General features: G+C 41.4%; 1 protein-coding gene across 2 annotated transcripts; it reads left to right on the forward strand.

Moving 5' to 3' along the window:
• Nucleotides 1-1,089: 1,089 nt before the first annotated feature.
• nuak1b (NUAK family, SNF1-like kinase, 1b) lies at nucleotides 1,090-23,489 on the forward strand. Of its 2 annotated transcripts, none has more exons than XM_028037363.1 (7): nucleotides 1,090-2,317; nucleotides 9,932-10,052; nucleotides 14,976-15,127; nucleotides 16,252-16,317; nucleotides 16,401-16,562; nucleotides 18,170-18,302; nucleotides 19,030-23,489. In XM_028037363.1, exons 1-7 carry the CDS (start codon nucleotides 2,018-2,020, stop codon nucleotides 20,121-20,123), a joined length of 2,028 nt encoding a protein of 675 aa, XP_027893164.1. In that variant the 5' UTR covers nucleotides 1,090-2,017; the 3' UTR covers nucleotides 20,124-23,489. The 2 variants fall into 2 exon arrangements, with proteins under 2 accessions (XP_027893164.1, XP_027893171.1); XM_028037370.1 differs by having other exon boundaries at nucleotides 1,092-2,317; nucleotides 16,401-16,520.
• Nucleotides 23,490-24,691: the final 1,202 nt, after the last annotated feature.

Consider the following 24,691-nt stretch of genomic DNA (forward strand, 5'->3'; position numbering starts at 1 on the left):
AAAAATTGACCATGCCCATACGCCTGTGGGCGGGGCCTTGTTACAAGATGTCTGATGAGGTTTGTTTGTTTGTCATTTTTACACAGGTATTAAATACCATTCTCATTAGGTCCGCGTCTGTATTAAAAACATTTGTTTTATTGATCTGATGTTATCTTCCAAGAAAAACATCAAGGGGAAAAACGTCTATTTAATAGGAATTGTTCTGTGTGTAAAGTATATAATATTTCATTTAGTGATCGGAGTTACTAAAATGAATGATGTTTTCATTGGTATTCCAAGTTACTAAATATTGGTAGTAAATATTTAGTAAATTGGAATTTACTAAATCTGATCTGACTACCGTGGCCAGTCAGATCATAGGTAGAAAAATAAAAACTAAACAGTGATGCCTGCGTTTTTAAAGGTGCAGTATGTAACTTTTATATATATAAACATATATACAAAGTTTTTTTTTTTTTTTTTTTTACATATTTATAAAACTGTCACCATATTGTGACAGTATGTCTTGAGACAAATAATCTGTAAAGAGTTCGATCTCCTCCACCTCCTCCCTGAGCTTTTATTGCCATCTGAAAAAATGCACCAAAAACAACCAATCAGAGCCAGGAGGAGGGCCTTAACACTGTCAATTAATGTCAAGTACTCGCTGCTAAATGTGCTAATAGCAAAAAACACACTAATCGTTACAGGAAAACCATTGACCTGCTGTCATCAGTGTCCATGCTAACTAGCCTAGCATTCACAACAGGAAAAAGGTGTAGCAGAGGAGCTGAATTTTTCACAGACCGTCTGCCTCATGCCATACTGTAATGGCATAGTGACAGTTTCAGCAAATGTCAAAAAGTACCTTTTGTAAAAGTTATATAGCTACTGCAGCTTTAAGAACATCAGCATTGTCCACCTCCTTTAAATGAATATTACCTCCTAAAGTTTTCAGATTAAGATTGCGCCACTGCAACGGGAGATAAATGGGCAATTACTGTAGCCAGCAACACTGTAATACCTGGCTACGCCCCTGCGTGGTCATGTCAGAAGAGAGCGAGCAGTGTATGTGGGACAAGACCGCTGGAAGGAGAGGCAGGAGAGAGTAGGAGGAGGTCTGCCTAAAAACTCCGCCTCCGATCTCGGATCATCTCGCATTCCTTCTTCACGGCCCCTCACGCCGTGGATAGAGAGAGAAAGGGAAGGAGAAACACAAGAAGGGCACACGAAGAAGGAGAGGGGGAAAAACAAGAAGGGGCGCAGCGAAACGACCATGGCAGTATCCACAGCGCGTCAGCGTGAGACAGAGTCCGAGCACAGCGCACTCCCACCGCCGCCGAGCAGAGCCCGGAGCAAGCAGACGCACAATAGACAGCCTCTTCATGAATGAAAGGAGCTGTGTACCTGGGCCGTGGACACAATGAGGGTCATCTTCACCCTAAACGCCGGTTTCGTCGCAGCTTTTTCGCCTTTCTTGTGATGTTGGCAAAGTGTAGGACGACAGATGACGTGAACAACATAGAATTGACCACAGTTAGATCGTGCCAGTTTATTTATGTTTTATTTTTTTATTTTTTTTATTTTCTTCAGCATGCAGAGATAATATAGCCAGTATTTGTCAAAAGCAAGAACGAAAGCGTGGTCAGATTGCGACATGCAGCCTTGCTGTCGATATCTGAACACAGACTAGTCTATGTTTTATTAGCTACGTTGGCATTATAATTTAATTTGTATGCCTATTAGTTATTATAAAGTGACCATTTTAGATCAGCGCGCCTCATTAGTAGTCGATTATAACGCGATTATAACATAAAATAGCTAAGAGAAGAAATGTTTGTTTACTTCGATCAAAGACAATCAGTGAATATTAGATTCCATATGTGATAATATCATTTGCTTTATGACTTGTAATTTATTTATTTATTATTACTATTATTAGGTCTTTTAAGTATTATCGTATTGATTAGTTTAAGTTAGTAGTTTAAATATATTTAACAGTTGAGAAGATTGTTTAAAACGTCTCCCTAGTGAAATGGAGACCGCTTATTTATCACCCCGCCGGGGTGCCGCCCGTCCCGAGTCCCTGAGGGGTCAAAGCGCGGCGGGCAGACCGGCGGCGGGTGTCCCCTCCCCTCCTACTCCACCTCCGGCCTCACCTGCCGGCGCCTCACCCGAGGATACCCCGGCACAAGGCGACGGTCGGCGGAACTCGGGCGTGAAGAAGCACCACCACAAGCACAACCTCAAACACCGCTACGAGCTCCTGGAGACGCTGGGAAGAGGCACCTACGGCAAAGTCAAGAAGGCTATTGAGCGGCACTCCGGCAGAGAGGTGAGCCCCCTTAACAAGCCGCCCCTCAGCAGCTGTAAATAACCTCTCGCTGTGGGTTTTAGTGCGCCCCCAGACGCCCGTTTTAAACGCATACTGTCAGAAGTCTCTGCAAACGACCCCGGTCTCGGAGGAAGTGCAGCGTTGCAGTCAGAGGCGTGTGCTTAGCTGTCCCGTTGCCACCCCGTCGGGAATTCCCCCTACGCTCAAAAATAAGACCCGTGGGGCCGGGAAGCTGTGCAGCACACGCCTTGTCCTGTGCGCGGCCTCCCGGCCGGATGTTGGGGTTCATATCCGGCTACTGACAGACTGATGCGACTGCTGTGAAGTTGCCCTCAGAATGAAACCTCAGAGGTCATTTTCCTTTGTTCCAACGTCCAGCACAGGGGCGTTGCTACACACAAAGTAGTACTGGGGCACAAGAGATGAATATGAAATCCAGACCCGTACTTAAAATTTATATGCAAACACTCTGGTTCTGTTGTCAGTGCGCTCCCAGCCAGTAAACAACAATATGACTAATGAAAACCAAAGGAGGGAAACACTTAAAAAATAGAAGAAGAAAGGATTCATTTTCTACTACATTTGTGATCTAAATGAGTAAAACCACACTCCCACTTACAAACTGAAGGAGATATTTTGTTAAACTTTACTTCCAGATTCACATATGCAACATTTCTGTCTTTTTTATTTATTTATATTTTTTTTTACCAACTTCACAATGCTACCTAACAATGCAATGTATTACTCATTAGTTGTTTTTTTTATTTTTTATTTTCCTTTATATTTTTACTCCATGAATCAGACTTCATTGTAACCTTTTCAAGTGGATCTTTATAGGCTCTTTAAACAGTGGCAACCTTTGGTGGAAATTGCATTTGGGAGTTTTATTAGGCCACAGAAGATATGTTCAAGGGCAACCATGCCAGTGAAATGGGTCTGGTAACGCCCACGGTCTGATGGTTCTCAAGACAACACTGTAAATATCAAGTTTCCCAAGTTTGTCCACAATGTTGTTCCGAAGTACTACAACAGAACTTGGGCTTGTTGTGTTAGGCCATAAAAAAGAAACAAGAACAGGAACATTTTTAACTGAATGACACCGCTTTGGTGGCGCATATTCCATTTCTACTTAGAAATGAAAATGTTCCCGGTTTCATGTTGGTCAATTGAACAGAAAGTTCCTCTGATGTCAAATTCCAAATGGGAAAGTTGCAGGTTTCCGACCAACCCTGATGCCAAATCCAAGATGGCTGCCTTGGATGTCAAGCTTAGTGATAATCTCAGTTAACTAAGTTTATTTGCAGTTTTGAAGATTTATCCCATTATAAATTTCACACCAACCTCCTTCAGTGAACATGTGCCTACTGTCATGCAGCGAAATACATTGGTATTGACATATATAACAACTCTTACCAATTAGCAAATCCCACTGATTTTTGAACTCTTTTGAGTCATTAATCTTTTTGGCTATTGGTGCTTTTTAGCTTACTTGTTTCAGATATCTACTTGAAGACCTATTGTTGCTCCCCAGGTATTAATAGTGTTACTTGTACCACAGCTTGACAACCATAGGTTTAGACAATGTCCAAAATACGGCAGAAACTAATGCCGCTGTCTGCGTTGGAGATTATACAAGATGCTGGAAACCAGTGTGTGTTTATTTTTAAGTCAGCAGGCCACTTTCTGTTTCTTTTTTAAGCCTGATAAGCTGTATGCATCATATCAAACCCGCCCATCGCTGATATATCCTTACAGGCTTAAGCATCATGGCAAAATATGACCCCGTCCCCACTCTGGCAGGACATGTGGAACTTTCCGTGAAACCCTGCATGCAAGGTCGTTACCTTCATCCCACCTCCCTGCCAGCAGAGGGAGGTGGGATGATGAACATCTTTTGACATGTGTTTGTCTTTGTCGGCCATTCAACTGTGAGAAATTTGGGTAGTAGGTTTTGAATGTTTCTTTCCGCAAAACAAAAATGTTATTTCTTCATTAAAAGCATACCTGGAGTGTTGCTTTGATTCTTTCATGCATTTTTGAGAAATCCTTTAACAAGAGGGCTGAGGGGGAGTGTTCTCACTCGGACACACTTTCTAGCATGTGAACCATAAACTGTAGAAGTTTATTTTTATCAGAAAATTAGCACAGTTTTAACTTCTTAAGACTTTAATATACCTTACCACCTTTTGATGTGGACATTCTCTCCCCTCATGGAACACATCACTAACAGAGCATGACTTCCTCACCACGCGCGTCTGACGTTACACGATTAGAGCTTACTTGACCTTTAACCCAGAGGAAGTCCCTCGTGTCCATATGGTAGATAACAACAGTCGGTTCAAACTCAACTCATTCCTCAAATTCAATCACAGGAGCTGACAGATGAGATAAATGGAGGAAGCTGTGATTCTATGTGTGTCTGTGTGATGGAATTAACCGTATGGCTTTGGATGAAGATTGATTAGATGCAGGGCGTTTAGTGTGTCAGTGAAAGTAGAACGGCGCGTCTGCTTTAATCAGGACAGCCATATGTGGCGTACGAGTTGGAATCCAGCAACTGTATGAAGTTGAACTCTTTCATCGTGTGAAAATGCGACAACCTTGTTTGAGTTAGCATGCCTGGAGAAGATTGGCTTAGCCCCTATGTATTAAATGACATCTGTAGTAAAAAAGACGTGGTGACAGGCAAACCTGAAATGAACACCGACAGATGAAAGGCCATCCTCAGCAGGAAATGAGATGGGAGGGAAGGTTAATATCCTGCATAGAGGAATCATCAGAGGCAGGAGGAGGTGAGCTGTTAGCACAAGGGATAAAGGGAACCCCAGCACAATAACAAGAGACAGGCTGCCTAAGTTGAAGGGAATACAGAGTCATATAAAAGTGATCTTAAAGCACCAGATTACATCATTCTCCAATAATGGCTTCAATGGGGAGGTGCACAGAAGGGGAAAGAAACTTTGACATTCCTCTGCTATATGTGGTGCCACTGATGAGGTATTATGACTCCTGGCTGTGTTTGAGGATAAAGTTCTCTGGAAAAGTGACGGGCCTCTTCCTCCCACTCTCGCTTTCTCTGCTCAGTGACTCAGACGTGCAGTCAACACAGCAGATGATCAAGACCTTCAGACAAAACGCGGACGGGTCAGTTTGTGATGAATACTTTATCTGCTTTAATAGCCTGAGAAAGCACTGGAAGATGTCAGGCTCTACTGAAGCGAGGCACAGATTTTCACTTCAAACAAGCTCCTTTTAGAGCATAGGTCGGGTTTTGGGGGTTGGAGGGGAGGGTGGACGTCTCCCCAAATCTTGGCATGGGGCAACATGGGCAGCAGTGCCGAGGACTGTTTATTGCGACTGATGGTAATTGGGGATCCACTTAAGAACAAGCGTAGCTGTGTCAGCCAGCCTGGCAAGGAGTTGATCCACAATCCTGTTAAATGATCCACGTCGAGTTCTGGGCATGGGAACATGAGGAGCTCCAGGATGGTAATACCTGGCATTGTCTCAAGTCCAGTGAGGGAGAACAGGGTCATTCAATAAGTTAGAATAAAATTGCAGTAGAAGATTGATTATTGCCATTCTAGTAGGAAAACGCACTGTGCTGTGAAAATGTAGTTTCCTCCTTACAGATTTCTTCTTTTCATTTTTGCCACACTTAAATATTTCAGACTGTCCGACAAAAATAGTGAATGCAAAATATGTTTAGAACTGATGATGCAAACAAATCTAGGTTAATGTGTATATAATATTTATCTCTTGAACCTAACAACTGGTACAATTGCCATGAAGCTTTGTAATGTATGCCACTTTTGTGGCCTACTGGATGAATTAAGCTTTGGATTAAATTGATACGTCAGCCATTGCTAGAAAGTAGTACTGAACAATTTCAGGAAAATATTGAATTCCACACTATTACTCAAAATTGTGATTACAATATTGACTGACATTAACCCTTCCTTTCTTGATTAATTTTATTTCTTTATCATCACCCCACTTTCCAAGCATCTCACCCACTAAGAATATGATTTATGTAGCATTAAGAGAAATGTATTGATCAAATGATCATTGGTCAAATGTTTTAGATATATATATAGACATGCACTAAAAATTCATTGATTGAGATTGAGGGTCTGCGTATTATGCAGCTCTACACTACTGTTGTGTGAAAGACTCTTCCTGAAGTCTCAAAGCTTTAGAAATGGGTTTATAATCCTTTCTGGACTAATAGATATCAATGATGTTTTTTTTCCTCTTTAGATGTGTTGCTTATTTTTATAGTTGAGTCTACTTCACGTTTTCAGGCAGGTTCTGTTTAAGAGATTTTTTGATTTTACAGGTGTGGTAGTAATCAGGCCACAGTACGGCTCGTGAAAGTTACATGAAAGAAATCCTGTTATTTATTTTTAATGACAGCATTCATGATTTAACAAGGTAAGAAATTACCTTTTCACCATATATCCATCCATCCATTTTCTGCACACCCTTGTCCCTTAGAGGGGTCGGGAGGGGTGTTGGTGCCTATCTCCAGCTAACGTTCGAAATGCCGCTGCCCAAACCTTTTCACATTTTTGCAAATTAATTTGGTGAGTTTTTTTTTTTTAATCATTTATTCAATGATAGCAAATTATAGACTGTGTTTGCCATTTTCTCAAGTTGTCTCTGTCCCATTTTAACTTTTTTTTGATGATCTGAAACATTTTGGTGCAAATAAAAAAGCAATAGCAGTAAAAAATCTGCAAGGAGTCGAAAACGTATTTGTCACAACATAGCATGCCTAACTTTTTGTAATATCAAATAATGGAAGGAAAAAATTGTTACCACCACTGCGTGTAAGAAATGTTGCTCATGTTTTAGAACTCAGTGACTTGTGTGGTATAATTAAGCCTAATTTAACAACAACAAAACAGAACAACTCAAAGCAACAAATTAGGAACACAGCATGCAAATCCGCTGCTACATTTGTTATAGTTTAATGTCTTTAAATTCTGTGTAATCAAGGCATGGTCTAGGAGGGAGTTATTCCGGATTGGGGTTATTTTTATTGATGTACATGGTAATTAGCTTGGCACTCGCTACCGCTTGTGGTTTCCCCTGCATGGGCTCCTTCGAAGGCAGCCACTTTGCAAGGAGAGGACAAAAGTTTAAACTAACAGTATTTAGAGTGAACAGACTCTATACAGGCATGATCAAAGAAAACCCAGGACTTGATCCAGGATGTTTAGGCTGCAATTAGCGTGATGTGCTAGCCTGCGCACTCTCAATTGGTTTATTTGAAGAGTGCCGCTAAGTTGTCATTTATGAAGAGCATAGGTTAGTGGTTTTGATGCCTACAGTTGTGGCTATTGGCAGGCCAGCGGCATTGAAGAATCATCAAATCAAGTGTTGTTTGTAGCAGCTGGATTTCCGATTTCAGGCCCATTTAGCAAGCCAAGTGAAATGAATCACTTTCTCAACGTCTGCTCATTCTTCTGATTCCTGCTTGAAACTCCCAGCAGGACAGTTTAGCAGCTGCTTTGAATTAAGGTTCTTTATTAGAATGACTAAAAGTGGGTTGCCAGGTTGTGATTAGTGTCCTCTCAATGACTTTTTGAATAGCAACACTTTGTCTTTTGGAGGAGTCCCCTTACTTTTAGTACATTGACATGATGGCCTCTCCTTTTATGGATTCACTTGATTTTGTAGGTCCTCCAAGCATATGCAAAACCTGAAAAGACTGTTGGATGTTGAACATCATCCTTTATTGTCATACTAGAAAGGTTTGTTGTAGGGGTGGACCGATTGCAATTTTCTGGCTGACCGCTGATTACCGATCTTTTAAAAAGCCTAACTTATCGATTCCGATTTTTTTTCTGAAATGTTGCTCAATAGATTAAGAAAGTTGCTGAATTGGCAACAAGGGGGTGACTATTGTTAACTGTAAGTGTGCAGACATGACCTGGTCGGCCGGTTTGTCAGTCAAACCTCTCTCACAGGAGAAAAGAAAAGCACAGTGGTTGATTTTTAGACCGTTGCCAAGGTTGACAACATCGGTGGATAAGATCGGCTTCACATGTAAAAATCACAGATCTCCCAAAATTTAGGACACCCCTAGTTTGTTGCCTATTTCTGATATTTGTTTGTAAAGTGCTGACTTTCCATTGTTTCAGAAGCTGAGCCAAGAGTGTGAAAAATATCTCCGTAAAGCAAGAGTTGTGCAGTTCAAAAGAGAGAAAATGATCAAATAGCTGATAATTTAAACTTTCTCTAGGATCTTGTAATAGTAATTAGCATGGTTAGCATTATCAGCATTAAAAAGCAAACAACAAAAGGACAAATACCTTGATTTTATTTTCTGAAATCAACTAAGTGTAAATTCAGCTGACCAGAAGTTAGACGGAAAATGTCCCAACATCAGACGAATCCTTTTACTTTGGGCATGAAACGGCCAAAACTGCAAAAGTGCAACATAGCAAAGGTGCATCTTGAAAGGATCAGCTCTTTTCAGGTTTTAGCTAACTGTTGTAAACATTGCAACTTATTATGATCTGGAAGAATGATGATCTGCTGACGTTAAATTTAAGGAGGGTGCTGGGATTATGATGATAAATTCCATTTAGCATCAAGCATTACTTTGTGCCAGAGTGGCTGTAAAACTGCATCTAGAATCAGTCAGCAGTGCTGTGAGTGAACTGCTCGGTGTTTATTGGTATAAATGGAGCAGTAGATAAGTAAAGTAAGTGAGTTTTTTTTCTGCAGCTTATTACCCAAGGCTCCCATGTAGATTGCTGATAAGCAACCCAGTGTGTTTTTGCCTGTGAATGTTTTCGCTAAAAATGAATTGGGGTACTTATCATAGCTTAATTTGTATTGTTGATTGATATCTGGGGCTGCACAGTGGCGCAGTTGGTAGCACTGTTGCCTTGCAGCAAGAAGGTCCTGGGTTCGATTCCCGGCCGGGGTCTTTCTGCATGGAGTTTGCATGTTCTCCCTGTGCATGCGTGGGTTCTCTCCGGGTACTCCGGCTTCCTCCCACAGTCCAAAAACATGACTGTCAGGTCAATTGGTTTCTCTAAATTCTCCCTAGGTGTGAGTGTGTGTGTGAATGGTTGTTTGTCCTGTATGTCTTTGTGTTGCCCTGCGACAGACTGGCGACCTGTCCGGGGTGTACCCCGCCTCTCGCCTGGAACGTAGCTGGAGATGGGCACCAGCAACCCTCCCGACCCCATTAGGGACAAGGGTGAACAGAAAATGGATGGATGGATGGGGATTGATATCTGCTTAAACATACAAGACAAGGTTCCATTATGTGTTTTATACATATAGACTTATATGACCTATCTTTTTCTGGGGCACATATTTTGACTGAGACTGATTGATTTTACACAGCGCGCCGCATGTGTTGTGAAATGACTGCGTGCAAGTTAAAGGTCACTGATAAGATAATGCGCGTGACTTTAATTTGTTCCTATTTAACAATTTCCTGCTAAAATTAAGCTTATTTACTAGGTTTAGAAGGGGAAAAACAGGAAATCTGACTTACTGTGCTGTAGCCAAAAATATCTATTTTAAACTTCTTCAAGTTATCCAATGAAAGTGTTTGGTTTTTTTCTTTCTTTTTTTGTCTCTTTTCAGGTGGCGATCAAATCAATTCGGAAGGAGAAGATCAAGGATGAGCAGGACATGGTGCACATCCGCAGAGAGATCGAAATCATGTCATCCCTCCGCCACCCACACATCATCTCTATATACGAAGGTGAGAAGCGAGCGCAGCGTCTGGAAAGAAAAAAAAATATATGTATATATAAAAAAAATCAGACATTTGTACATCCTGAAGACACATGAGAAAAAACACACAAATCCAAAATGCATATTTCCTCCAACACATGTAGCACTTGTGGCCAAGCTGCAGGACTGTCATTATTTTGACATGCATATGTCATAATAAGTCCCAGGCTACAGATCTGGGATGTTATTCATCTCCTCTGTCTGGCTGCCTGGACCAGTAAAAGCTAGGAAGGTTTTTGGCAGTGTGTGTCTGGATTTCTCTTAATGTGTGTGCACGCGTGTGTGTGTGTGTGTGGGGGGTGGGGGGGTGGGGGGTGATATTCTAAGGGATCTCCTTTCCCACATCCAAGCAGTCTCATCCCTTGTCTTCTCTGGTCTTGATCTCAGAGCCAGACATCTGCTGATGCTTAGAGACAACTGCAGCTGGGAGCCAGACTGTACTCGGCATGCATGTGCGTGTGTGTCCCGGTGTAATTGTGTCAGTTTAAGAGGTTTTGTTACTTGTGTGTGAGTGCCTTTGTGTGTAAAAGTGTGTGTAACTTATGTGTAGCTAGATTGACCTCTGTGACCTAGGCATGCTCCCAGTTTGACTCTGGTCCAGTGCTATGCAGTGGGAGGAAAATCCTTAAGTCTTCCCTGGAGCAATGGCAACCAGAAGCGTACTTCAGTAAGCAACTCTGTAAATATCAAAGCTTTCACATCAGGCCCAGACAGCACGTATATTTATTTTTGTGGAACTTCCGATCTTTGAGCCCTTTCGAATTACCTTAGCCTCAAAGAAGGAAAACAGAGATTAGAATTAATGGTGACTCCACTGAACAATTTGCATTGAGTGCTTGAAGTACTGCTCGCAGTTAATCATTGCTTAGTCTGGCCAATGTGCAGTTAGTTAAAGTCACAGGGCAGGGGCAGTTTAAGTTACTTGTTGTGACTTTTCCTTTGACTGTATCAACTCTATTTGGGACAGAAGCCCCAGAACGAAAAGGTTAGGAGTCATTGCCCAATCAGACTTACCGTCTGTCCCGTTGTCCAAGTACAAAGTCCCCAGATCATTATCACTAATGTGTTCATAAACAAACACAATTTGTCATGGGAACGTGTCAGTAATCAGCTGCTAAATAGCAGCAGAGTTTTATGTGTCTTTTGAGGGAATGATTAAAAGAACACGCAGCTTTGTAAACTCTGAGGAGCCCATATCAGGCTTTTTGTTAGTCTCGTCCTCGTTTATAAGCAACCAGCTCCGCTAGCAGTCTCGACCAGACTCGTTGCTTTCACTCTTTGGTGTTTCTCCCCAAAGCCAGCGTTTACTGTTGTGGCCTGGCCTCCACCCAGGCCTCGCTCGCTTGCAGCACATATATAGGAGGCCCAGAGATTTGTGTACCCGGCAACACCCTCTTACAACAGCCCCTGCTAACTGCCTTGTGTGAAGCAAAGCTGAACCAGATGTGTGCGTGAAGATGGATTTTTACCACTCCCTTATATTTTGCATTCGTCAACATGCTGAGTGGGGCATTTAGAAGCGAACGATACTCCGCTGCATGTTAGTGCCCTCCTTTTTACACAAAGTGTCAGCTTTATAGATGGGTGTAATTGAACAAACTAACACGGTCTGAAACAAAGTGAGATTAGAAAAATCTTTGCTTACACGTCTTCTTCCAAGCTGTATATGTTTAAATTGAGTCATTTTTACACTAACTATGAATAATGTGACATTTAAGAGAACAATTTTGGGTAGGGATGACCTACTTCAGGCTAAGATATGCAAAGCTATTGCTGAGTACATGCAGTGATGCTGGTTTGGCTTACTGATTAGCAACAAGTACACAGATATGAGCATCAACATATGCATATGCATATGCAATATCAAATTTTGGTGTGACTCAGTAGTAAAATTTGTGACTCACCAGTCAGTATTTTCAGATCAATTTCCATTTTTCTGGACAGTACCAGTTTCAGAGAATTTTAATTTCTCTTTAAGAATAACAATATAAGAAGATATGTGTCAGAGAACAGTTTCGGTATCAGATTCAAAATTAAGAGAAAATGATTAAGAAGATGGCGTTTTAAATTGTCTTTAGAATTGTTAGCACTGCTACATGCAAACACCAGTTTGTTTCTCCTTCACTAAGCAGATCTTTAAAAGAGCTGACATTTCCAAAAATCTTGACCACATTTCTAAAAAAAAACTAAGTGGAAACCCCAAAAGGATAAACAGGCCAATTGTTTAGCCTTCCTGTTATTTGCTATAGGTCTTGCTCTCTCTTTTATGAACTGCAGATAGGTCTTCATGTCCTGCTTCTCACGTCTCTCTGCTTCTTCCATCCTCCTTTTTCCTGAGTATAGTTTACTAACTGAATTATGAACTTCCAACTGCACAGTCAGCATGCGGGAATGATCATGTTACGAATGGTTCAGTTGCAGTCGCAAGCTAATTTCTCTGTACACCTTTGTACTTTAGTCTTTGACACAAAAATAGACTAACAAGACAATGAGATTTTGATTGAGGAACTGTTTAATCACGCTCGGGTTGAACAGCCAAGTCCAACAAGTTGAGCTGCCCTAAATAATTATGAACCTTACACACATCAAATATTTTGTTTCTGTTACTTCCTATGTTGCCTCAGCTACTTCTAAAGTAGTGCACCAAAATAGGCCAATAAGTCAAAGTGCAAAAAAATACATTAGGAATGATGTAATAGCAGAAACAACAAAATAGCAGAAATGTTAATATTAACAACCTTGACCTAAGATCTGTGTACTTTCTTTTGAAATGAAAAACAAATATTTTTATCTGAAATGTTTTCTTTTCGCATTGTAATCATTGAAATCCTGCATTACATTGTGACTAAACATGTTCAATGCTTGTTTGTCATTTTATTGTAATATATTTATCGCTTTGAAAGTTTGCGACAGAAGCCTTCCATCAACACAGGCAAATGAACAATAGCTGCAAATTAGTCAGATGTGAAGGTTTGACATATGAACAAAGCTCAGTGAGTGATGAAGAAACCGTCTGGCATTCCCAGCAGACCGTAACAAACCTGACTTATGTAAGCTAGGTAATTACTTCGCCACCAGAGGTTAAAGGTAAATGGGAGTGCAAGCTGAGAATTGGCTCACCAAGCACAAGCCCATCAAGGATCAGTGTGAATGTCACCCCAGGTCCCCACTCTGTCCGCCAATCAGATGGCTGGATCGTCTTTGCCCTGCGGAATGCAATGGCTTACAACCGTCTTGCTGTTTCCCAAGCAGCCAGACAGTCACAATCAGGGAACATTAACATCACTCAACAACCGTGTGTTTTTGTAGAGGATTATATCTTTAAAAGGACCCTGGGAGAGGAAAAAAAATTAAGACGGGGACAGACTATGAAGGTGTTCACTCAAGAGTGTAGAAAGTAGAGGTCTTCACCCTCAGTAACCCTGCTGTGTGGGAAAATCAACACCCGCAATACACAGCAGCATGACTGACTGTGCTGTTGTCACGTACTCATTTCCCCCCCCCCTCCGTTCTCTCTTTACCTAACCACTGTCATTCCTCATAGACCAGCTATATTTCCAAAGCTGAAATCTTACACTGATAAGCCAAAAATATGACACACAATTATGTGTTTAATGATTTGCAGTGGGGTAGTAATATGCTGCGTTGTCACAATTTTACTTTTGTATCATAAACGGTACGGTTTGGGAATTTAAACTCTCAACTTAAGCTACATCGGTTCTCTTTTTGTGAATTGCTTCAGGCTACTCAGTCAATAAGGAAAAGGCCTAGTGAAGCTAAAGATGCAATATAAGCATGTGAATTTGTCTGGTGAAAACAGACTAAGCAGATATAATGAGCCGATAACATGAAGATTTGTGACTTAAACCTTATGCCTTGTTATGTTTGAGTACTTCTTAAATTGCCACATTGCGGCAACGGAGTCAACTAAAACATTTTTCTCACCGGTACTTTGCAACTGGCTAACTGTTAGCCGCTAACAGTGCTAATGACTCTTTTTAGCTTTCTACCTACACACTGTGCTAAAGAGGTTGTTACAGTTGTCAAGTCTGGACTGTTTTCATACGTCCTCAGTCCAAAACCTAAAAGTCTGTATTTGAATCTTCAAAATAAAAACTACTTTTAAGGCTAGCTGTAAAGAAACTTTCATCACTTTTGAATCTTTTGTGCATCAGCATTTTTAGATGCTTGGAAAAATGCTAACCTCAGCATTTTTAGATGCTTTGTTGCAGTTGTGTGTCACTAACTGCAACAAAGTGACACACAACATACAAACAATTTGACAACACTGTGAGAATGCAGTGTGAATAAACATTAGCTGCTAATAAGCCTGAAGTGATAACCTCCTGTCAGAGCCAAGTAAAAGAGTTGTTCTCTTAGGGTGTTTAGAATCTGGACTGCAATTCATCAGACATTTTAAAGTCCAAAATACATTAAATTGGTTGAAGCTGAACAACATAACAGTGTTATTATAAAAGGGAACATTTAGAGAGAGATCACAAATTGACATTTTTTTTACATGCTGTAAAGTGGGTGCCTTTAATCCACTAACTCATGTCATGCTTACTCTTACCTCATTCATTTGTTTTCCTTTAGCTTTTTCTTTTCTTTTCTCCACCTGTTTTCTTCTGTGAATATGGAGCTTGATTAAATTAACAGCCTCCTTCTGCAATGTTGTATAGAAACCAGGCACGTGAGGTGGGGTTTGGATGATGTAACTTTGGGAAAGCTGTCAAGATAATGTGCAGCTCTGTAATTTTGAGTTCTGCTCCAAAGCTAAAATGGGGCTCACAGGATTGGTCACTGTTTTTTTTTTCTTTTGTCATTTAAATGGCCTAAATTCAACCTGTTCGAACCCTAAAAGTTTGTCTCTGCTCGATTTACTTTTCAGTGTTTGAGAACAAGGACAAGATTGTGATTGTCATGGAGTATGCCAGTAAGGGGGAGCTGTACGACTACATCAGCGAGCGTAGGCGCCTTAGTGAGCGGGAGACACGACACTTCTTCAGACAAATAGTCTCTGCTGTGCACCACTGCCACAAGGTGAGAAAAGCATATTTAACCAGCATTTTTATGAAGATAAACAGATACAGGTGAAACTCTTTACCTCTCACACCCTGTACAGGCTTTGGTTTCCAGGCTAATTGGAGCAGGAAGCATTCTGCACAAAGTTAGCTGTGTAGTCAGATAATCTGCCGGCACTGCACTGCGTGCTTTTCTTGGCACATTGGGGTTAAAGAGTCATCTGTTTTAGTTAAGTGAAGATAGAACGTAGGCCAGCTTAATTCAGGCTTACACTCCGTTCATAGACCACACATTCATTCTGTGCTCACACTCTGATTGATGCTCCAGGCTCTCCCCTGAGCTCAGGGGAGCCCCCCCAGGAGATTTAGTGACACCCATTTCAACCCATGCTCCACACAGAGCAGCATGGTTCCCATTGTGAAAAACCCCCTTAGGTCACACAGCTTGTTTGGATGCCGCCCCCCTCCCACCCCAAAGTTGTCATGCTTGTCCCAACTCGAGATGGGAGCTGACATCATTGTCCTCAGATAGGAGAGTCCCAGACAACCATAAATGATGACTCATCACCAGTGAGTGCAGCCTCCTGCTGGGTGGGATGGCGTGAGTCACTGACGCGACAAGCAAGCAATCACTCCTTCCCTCACATCCACCAATCAGAGTCATGTGAACACGAGCGGCGTGCTAGACAACAACCAATGCGAGATGCCTCGCAGATCATCAGCACAAGCTGGCGGGGGGTTGACGAATGAAGTCATTCCTCCACATCTGAGCGGGGCTCTGCGTACCACATGTTAATTCCTAGATGTTTGCTTAAACCCAGCCATTATCAGGATTGTTATTTTAATACCATGTTCTCTAAGTGCTGTGAGAACATCATTTGCACAGGCCCCGTAATTACAGGCTTATGTTTATGTGACACATGTGACTTGATTTAAAATGGAAATCGCAGCAGATGTCAACAGAAGGACCCCAGAGGGCACAGGAGCAATTAAAATTGAGCTAGACCAACAGGACGCCTTGATTTCCCCAGAGAGTCACAAGCTATGCCAGTCAGAGTAAATCATTACGCAACAACAATGGGAGGATGACGGATAAATAAATTTGTTGATGCATCACTCAGATTGCTTTCTTTAATTTTTCAGAATGGAGTGGTGCACAGGGATCTGAAACTGGAAAACGTGCTACTGGATGAAAACTGCAATATTAAGGTGAGTTGCTTTCCTGTACGTATGTCAAAAGATCTATAAAGTTTTATCAGTCACACAAGAATCACTTAATCGTATGTCCACAGATCGCTGATTTTGGATTGTCCAACCTCTACCATAAGGACAAGCTGCTGCAAACTTTCTGTGGAAGCCCCCTTTATGCTTCACCAGAGATTGTCAATGGAAGACCATACCGTGGCCCGGAGGTAAGGCTCAGTGAAGCAAGCAATGATTCAGACTGTTCTGATGTATGTGCAGTCATAGTCACACACTTAATTATAGGTTTTGGTTTGAAGCTTTCACAAACAGTGCCTTGTAGAAGTATTTACAATCCATTTTGCATTGCATTGAAATCTTTCCATTGCATAATTAAAGTGATAGTTTAAAAATCTGTGTCCACTTTATGCGTCTGTATTCAGTTTCTCTTGGTCAATACTTGGTCAAACCAGTGGCTTTACCAATTATGAGTTTTCTTCATCTGTGATAAATGCTTGTCTTGTGCAGCTTATCAGTTTAGACAATGTCTTCACCATGTCCTCTGAAGAAGTCACATACTTCCACTTCACAAATATATGCTATTTTGTGTTGATTTATCTAATAGATTCTCAATAACACAAAGTTTGTCGCTGCAAGGTGACAAAATGTGAAAAATCTCAGGGGTATGAAAACCTTTGCAAGGGGACTGCATAGTTCCACACAAAAAATGATTTTGGCTTAAAGCTGAAATTCTGGATCTCTCGTATATCTTGCTTTTTGTAAAAAGAAAAAAAAAACAAGACTCCAAAAAGTTCTATAAACTATAACTCCACTTGTGTCTCAGTTGTAAAATCTGTTTAAATCTGTTCACTATCCAGATTAGCGTGAGTCACTATAATTTACTTAGGGATGTGAAAACCCATTTGCTGTCGAAATTACAGAACCACACTCGGGGCGAGGCCGCAAATCAGAACGAACACCAGCATCAAAAATAGAACACAAGAAAAGTATGCACCCGGTCTCGCCTTCAACACAATTGACCAATGGTGACCGAAGAGTGGAGCATTCTTGATGCAGGTCCAAAACCTATCAGGAAGTACACCAGCTCTTTTACTGGTCTTATCTGATTTCCTCTTCCTCGTCTACTTCTTTAAACCTTAGCTACCCCCAGAGGAAAGCAAATAACCTTGTGGGTGTTCCCTGCAATCTAACGTCAACGCACAGAATCTGTCAGTTCCTGTCATGGATACAGAATCCTAGAAACAGGTCGTAATCTTTTCTCCAGTAAGCTGCTAGGAATTCAAAATATCCCAATACAGGTATCTCCTCCGGTCTTATTATTCTTCCGCTCCCACCACTTTACTCCATGCCCCCATACCTTTTAACGTCACAAAACATAAACTCTTATGTAACATCTTAGAATGTCATAATGCATTAGGCTGGCGCTGCGAACATTTTTGCTCCTGCCTGACATGGCAGAAGAGAGAGGGGGCGACTAATCTTTGAGGAAGCAATTATTTTCCCACCATATCACCATCATTTGCCATCATTTCATCTGACAAATGTGTCAAAAGCTTTTAAACAGTAATGTTGTTGTAGGATAGTGTGAAAAAAAAAAGTGAACGTAGTGTTTATTTGGTTCACTGCAAACATCTAGAGGGTTTCTCGGAGCTCCAATCTGATGTTGAGTAGAGCTGAGCTCATTCCACATTTCCATGCCATGAATCACTAATCAAAGCAAGGTTTGGACGACTGCATTTAGCTTGCATAACACACCTCAACTTTGTGTATTTTTTGCTGACATCCACCATATATACAGCATGTCAGATTGTTTATAACCAAATGGATATGTCTGTAACCAGGTTTTTGTCTTCACCAGGTGGACAGCTGGGCTCTCGGAGTGCTGCTGTATACCCTGGTCTATGGAACCATGCCTTTTGATGGGGGAGACCACAAGAAGCTCATTCGTCAGATTAGCAATGGTGAATACAAAGAGCCCACTCAGTCTTCAGGTATGACTTTCTACCTAAGAAGTTTGTTTTTTATATTTCAGGGCAAGAAGTCGGTGTGGTTCATAGACATAAGCTAGTTATTATGATGTTAACTCACGGTTCAAAACGTTACATCAGCTATTGCTGGAGAATATAAATCCTAACCTTTTCTCTGACATTTCCAAAAGGATGTCAACATTTACAAACACACCATGTTCCACGACACAGAGAGATTGAAAGATCAAAGACATAAAACAGGGCATAGAGCAGCCTTCCTGGTATCTGCTTTACATGCTACTCTTTCCTGCTTTCTCTAACCCTAACCCAGACTGAATGACATGTCTGGACATGTCGCTGAATCTTTATACCTTTCAAAAATGCTCTTGAATATCTGTTGCATCCTTGAATTTTTTAAAACATTTCACTGATACTGAAAATAGCTGACTTTGAGTCTTCTTCCCCCAGTAACTGCATCCGAATTGAATCGTGTTGTTGTTACTCTGACCTGGTGCAGTTTATGGTGCATTCTCAGATAGGAAAAATGCTGTCACTGTCTGGGGATGGTGAAAATGAAAATGGGCTGATTCTGGTTATCTGCCAAAATCTTGGTGCATCTCTTATTGAAATACATTCAGTAAGCTGGACATTCCAATATGTTTTTGAAATTATAAAGCTTCACTTCACATTTTACATTTGCCCGTAATTTCAACATTTGATACAATCTAACACAATATTGCGTTGCTTATAGATGCCCGTGGACTGATCCGCTGGATGCTGATGGTGAACCCCGAGCGGCGAGCCACAGTAGAGGACATAGCCAATCACTGGTGGGTAAACTGGGGCTGGAAAAACAGCGTCTGTGACTGTGAGGGCCAGCGCGACCACGGTGGCTCGCCCATGCTTGCCCGTTTCATCGACTGGCAGAATCGCACTGAGCCACGTAGTACCGGAGCCAAAGCTGCTGCCATACCCCAGATCCTGCGGCAGAGGCCCAAGAAATCAAAGAAGGAAAACGTTGAAGCTGGCCAGTCCCAAGAGGGCGCAGAGGATAAACCAGGTTTGAAGAGACCCAAGGGCATTTTGAAGACAAGGGTTACTGAGGAGCAAAGGTCCGCCAGTCCTGAAGAAGTGGAGCTGAGTCGAGGGGCACTGCCTCAACAAGCTGACGGTGGAGAGGAGGCTTCAAGCCCTGACAGAGAGGAAAACGAGCCAGTGTTGGGAGGTGGCTCACCAGCCAAGATGGTACCGTCTCTACCAAAGAAAGGCATCTTGAAAAACAACCAACAGCGGGAATCAGGGTACTACTCTTCCCCGGAGCGCAGTGAATCCTCTGAGCTTTTAGGAGGTACCAGCATGTCTCTGGTAGCTACCTCCCCTCCTAAGCGAATGATGGGGAGGAAGGGCATTCTGAAGCGAAACGGCAAGTACTCCACCTACAGTGGGCTGCCCTCTTCGGCAGCAGTAGCAGGGGTCCTAGGCGAGCCTCCTCCCACAACCGACTCGGGCCTGTCCCGCAGTCAGAGTCGGCCCTCCAGCATCGTGGGGGAGGACAGCTCTGTTCTGTCGCTATCGCCGAGTTCCCTCGGTGGAGCCGAGTGGCATCCCTCCACCCCACACCTCCGCACCAACATCAGGGCTTGCGTCTCAGCCGAAAACCTGCTTCAGCTCGCCAACTTCAAAGGTCTTCAGACCGCGCCGCCCATCCAAGGTCCGAAGTTTAGTCGCGGCTCCAAAATGAAAGGCTCCCCGGGGGACAACGGCAGCTTCTCCCTGCTTGGGGATCTGGAAGACATGACTCAGGTGTACCAGCAAGCCCTGGACATCAGCAACAATCTCACCTAACAAGCGGGTGGCAGAGCATGAGGAAGCAGAGGGATTCGATTGTGACTCTGTGTGCGCAATGAAGGGTGTGCGCAGCATTAACGACCGGTGTGTTACTGGGATACACCTTTAGGAGGCTGGGGCTGAAAGATGCAAAAGATATGCCTGCGCTCACACACTTGCACACACAGATACACACATGTAGGTGTACTTCTCTGGTCAGTGGGAATTATGTTCCAGGCTTTGTGAACAAGAGAGAGACTCTAAGATGGTACATGAGAGAGAGAAAGAGAATGCCACCCAGTCTGCTGTCCTGGCCCGCCGTAGACTCTGCTACGTTGAACATGTTTACATATTTAGCAAGAAGGCAAGTTAGAATCACAAACGCAGCAACCAGAAACTGGTTGGCTCTCCTTCTTGTACACCACCCATGTCTGAGTCTGAGTTTACAAAAGCACCTTAAAACTCACACAGAGCACATGCTTTTGTGATCTTTACTTCCTTGTAAAAGAAGAAACAAACCAGGGTCTTGTTCTGAATTTAAGAAAAAAACTTAAACCAAAAAAAACAACAACAAAAAAAAACAATGATTATTTATTATTAATATTTTTAAGCTTTAGTTGTAGGTGCCAAACTGGTGGGTGGCTGGTTGATACTGGAATCGCCTTGTCTCCAACTCTTTAGGTGAAACTGACATATATAAAGATGTTACTCGGTGATAAACATATTATTAACCAACATATATAACCATGCTTGTGTCTGTAACACGCAGGCAAGTATACCTTCTTAAAAGTGTATGTCCTATATATGTGTATGATATGAGGAATATGTAGGAAGTGCCTTTTTTGATTCATACTAAGAATTATGTATGTTGTTTCCTTAAAGGAGAAGGAAAAGCCAGGCCACCCAGAAGCCAGTTTTATTTTTCATATGTTTGTGATTGTGGAGAAACCCAGGGCTTTCAGAGCATACCTGACTGACTTTCCTTATTCTATGGGTTTAAAGGTTGAACTCTTAGGTAGTAGAGATCTAATACTTCTGGTTTTCTGATTTTCTTTCCTTCTACTTGTAAAATCATATGCAGCTCAGATTCAAAAAGGGAAAAAAAGCCGCCTCCTTGTTCTTTTTTAGTGTATAAGGCCACAGTCAGTCGCTGCATAGGCTCTACTGAATCCACTTTTTGCTGGAAGCACAAAGAATTCAAAGGTCCTCATGTAGCGGGACTATTCCTTGACTGGAGGTGGCAAATCCTGGATAGAGGGGCACCGATCAGAATTCTGGGGATGATATCCGATACTTAACAATAGCTAATAATGTCTTCTTCCCTCAGTAACAGCAACAGCACTGAAGAGTGTTGAGGTTAGTGGAATCATAGCACTTTGACTAACTGAAAAAAGATTGGATTTCTGACCGGTCGGTCACTGGTCAGGTCCCATCCAGCTGAAATTCTCAGTTTCTGGTCTTAGTGGTCCTCTAGTCCCGAAACGTCCCTGCATATCTTAGGATCGCTGTTTGACCGATGTGGTTTTACTTTATTTCATGTTTTACCAAAGACATTTCAGGTGTTTTCCATTGGGAGACTAGTTAATATTTCACCCGCAGCTTTTTCAAAGAGCTAAGTCAAGTTCTTTTTTTTCTTTTTTTTTTGCTGATGACACAGCAAATTCCTCAGACAAAATGCTGGAGATGTGTTGGTTCTAGAGATCCCTTATTACCCCCCTTACCCCCAAACCCGACTCAGCACAGGTGGAATCTGCGGTCTGTGCTCAGCCTCCCAGCTGTGTATACTTTCTTCATTGTGTCCACTGAGCACAATTAGCCCGTCGTTGTTTTTATTTGAGTGTGAGAGGGGAGGCAGTGCGTAGAGAGTTATAGCTGCAGGCAGAAGAAAAGTGTGAGAAAGAGAGAGATGTGGTGCAGAAGATAGGAGTGGACGTTCCTGCGGAAAGCAGGAAGGGTCAGAGTTCTAGAGGTATTTCTTTTTGACGGATTTGCAACGTAGAATAGCGGGAACAAAGAAAGTGAGTAGAAAGAGTAGATGGAAAGTTTCTTATTTTATTTTGTACCAAAGATCTGATGAGGCTTTGACAGGATTCAATAGGCTTTAATGAGTTGCTTTGACTTGGGGAATCCCCCATTGGTGAATAAATCCATCCCCACAATGGCTGAACGTATGTTTCACGTATGTTTTATTTGTGTTCATTTATTGTTGGTTGGGATGCTAGAGGCTGTTGATACAGCTTGTCTGGAGGCTCCTTGCATGACACATTTCTTCTGTATAACCTTAGAAAATATGATAGTTTTTAAAACAGCAACAAAATTACTGGAGAATTCACAGCGTCGGATGATGCGGAGGGAAAAACACGCAGTCGGTGACCCCAAATAAAAAAGAACACGTTGAATGTTTTCGGTGGTCAGCTCGCGTGAAGGAAAGATCCCGGGGTACTGAGTTTAACGAACGACCCACTGCTTATTATATTGTACTTTATTGCCTTTTGTATTGCATTTTAATGTCAACTGGATTTACAGTGAAAAACTTATACTATGTTAGTATTTTTGGTTTATTACGCTTCTGTTTTTGATTTTCCAAAATGTAAGGAATGTTATATTGCTTTATGTACGGCAGAAGAACAAATACTTCCTTCCTCGAAGTATTAGAATTTCTCTGAAGTGGACGCACTAATCCGACGTGAAATTGGTGTTGTAATTTCATTTTTCGCTGTTTTGGCACGCCAAAATGTCAGAGTGGCAATAAACTTTATATATATATATATATATATATATATATATATATAAAACTATTTGAAAAAAGGTGGGGGAAGAAAAATCTAACTTCTTTAATTTGCCAACGTGTGGGAGATCCAAAATAAAGCAAGAACATAAAGCAATAAAAATGATTTGATAAATATGATGATTTGATAATAAAAGCTCAACTCTGCCAAACTGGAAATAACTGGTGCATATTAGTTAGTTTGAAAATCTAATCATAGGAAAACTTGACTGGATATTGTTATGACAATAATAATAAATTTAGTATTATTATGTTATTTAAGTATTATTTTTGTTACTGCTCATTACTTTTTTTATGTTTTAATGATTTTGTTTGTGGGTAATCCTGGACTGCCGAGGTTTATTTTATGATTTTTCTTTCTTTTCTTTTTTTTTTTGTTTGATGATAAAAACGATTGTCTTTTTGTACTTATATTTATTGATCAAGCCATTTTAGACAGTGTGTTAAGATTTAGACATACTGCATTCAAAGAGAGTAGTTTCATCTCAATCGGAGAATAAATTGTTTCTGGAAATCTGGAAACGTCTTAATTCTTTATTCAGGTCAACACAATGCCCCTGAAGTACTGTATCAATCCAAATAAAAGGATCTCAACATTTCTGTGTTTTTTGTTGTTTTTTTTTTGGGGGGGGGTAATGGGGATTTAGTCTGTTTAGTTCTTTTTATATCCACTCAGCGACACAGGTAGGGATGATACAAAGGCTGTTATGAAATTATCACAGCTTTGAAATAGATACAACAAAAAGAGCTCTCCAATCTCAAATATTAGTGATGCGCTGACCTCCAAATACACAGTTTAGTTTCTAATGATTTCTTGTTAGGAATTATAGATTAATACCATTGAAAGAAATTACTTTATGGTTAAATTAAAATAGGTATATCTTCACAATTCCTTCCTACAGTCATTAAACTTGGCTGACAGATTGTAGTAATAGATATTAAATGTGTGCTTTACGCATCTAGAGAAAACTATGTCTATTCCTCAAACCGGTACGACACAACATTAGTACATTTAATACCTTGCAACTGGAAACTATTGCATCCCTACTGGAACAGGAATGAAGAATGTTTTAAACCTACTGTGGACATACTGTATATTGGTCCTGTAAATGGCTCTCTAGCTCACACCTAGCCTAGTCAGTCCTGTGCAACGCTGTTCAAAAAAAAAAAAAAAAATCTCGCTTAAAGCTCAAACTGAACTTTCTCTGGACACTCGAATGTCTCTGGTCGATTTTTGACCAGGCCAATCAGCGAACAGAAAGAGAAATTGTGAACAATGTTTTCGATTTTCTGCACTGTTTCAGAATTGCAGTCTGCCTGTAGTTTTAGCAACGGCAGCGGAAGGAAGTGAACAACGCTTCTTGGCATCAAAGTGGTGCATTACATGCGTCACGGACAAACTTTAGCGATTGGGTAAAATTTAAAACCTCAACACAGCCCACGCCTTCAGGAAGCAATCATTTTTCAACAGCCGGCAGCCCAGACCCAGTACGAAGCAAATATTGTCGGAGAGAGGGGCTGGTTTTTACAAGGTTAGCTCGAAACTGATTATTCTGGATAACAGTCTGAGTTCTATGAAACTTGTTATTTAGAAATAAATATTTGGTTTTATCCAGTGGTGGATGTGTGTTAAGCAGACCCAGAAGTTCGACTAAATATGGGTAAGCCATAGTTAGAAAAATGCCCTGGTTTCCTTTCTATATTAAGAGCAAGTGACCCAGAAGCTCACTAAAACTTAGAGGAGGTCCACTGTGGTGGAGTGGTGTCCTCGTTTCATCCTTAATTCGAAGTGTAAAAT

Source organism: Xiphophorus couchianus, chromosome 2 (assembly GCF_001444195.1).
Source record: "Xiphophorus couchianus chromosome 2, X_couchianus-1.0, whole genome shotgun sequence".
In the NCBI taxonomy this organism is placed as follows: Eukaryota; Metazoa; Chordata; class Actinopteri; order Cyprinodontiformes; family Poeciliidae; genus Xiphophorus; species Xiphophorus couchianus.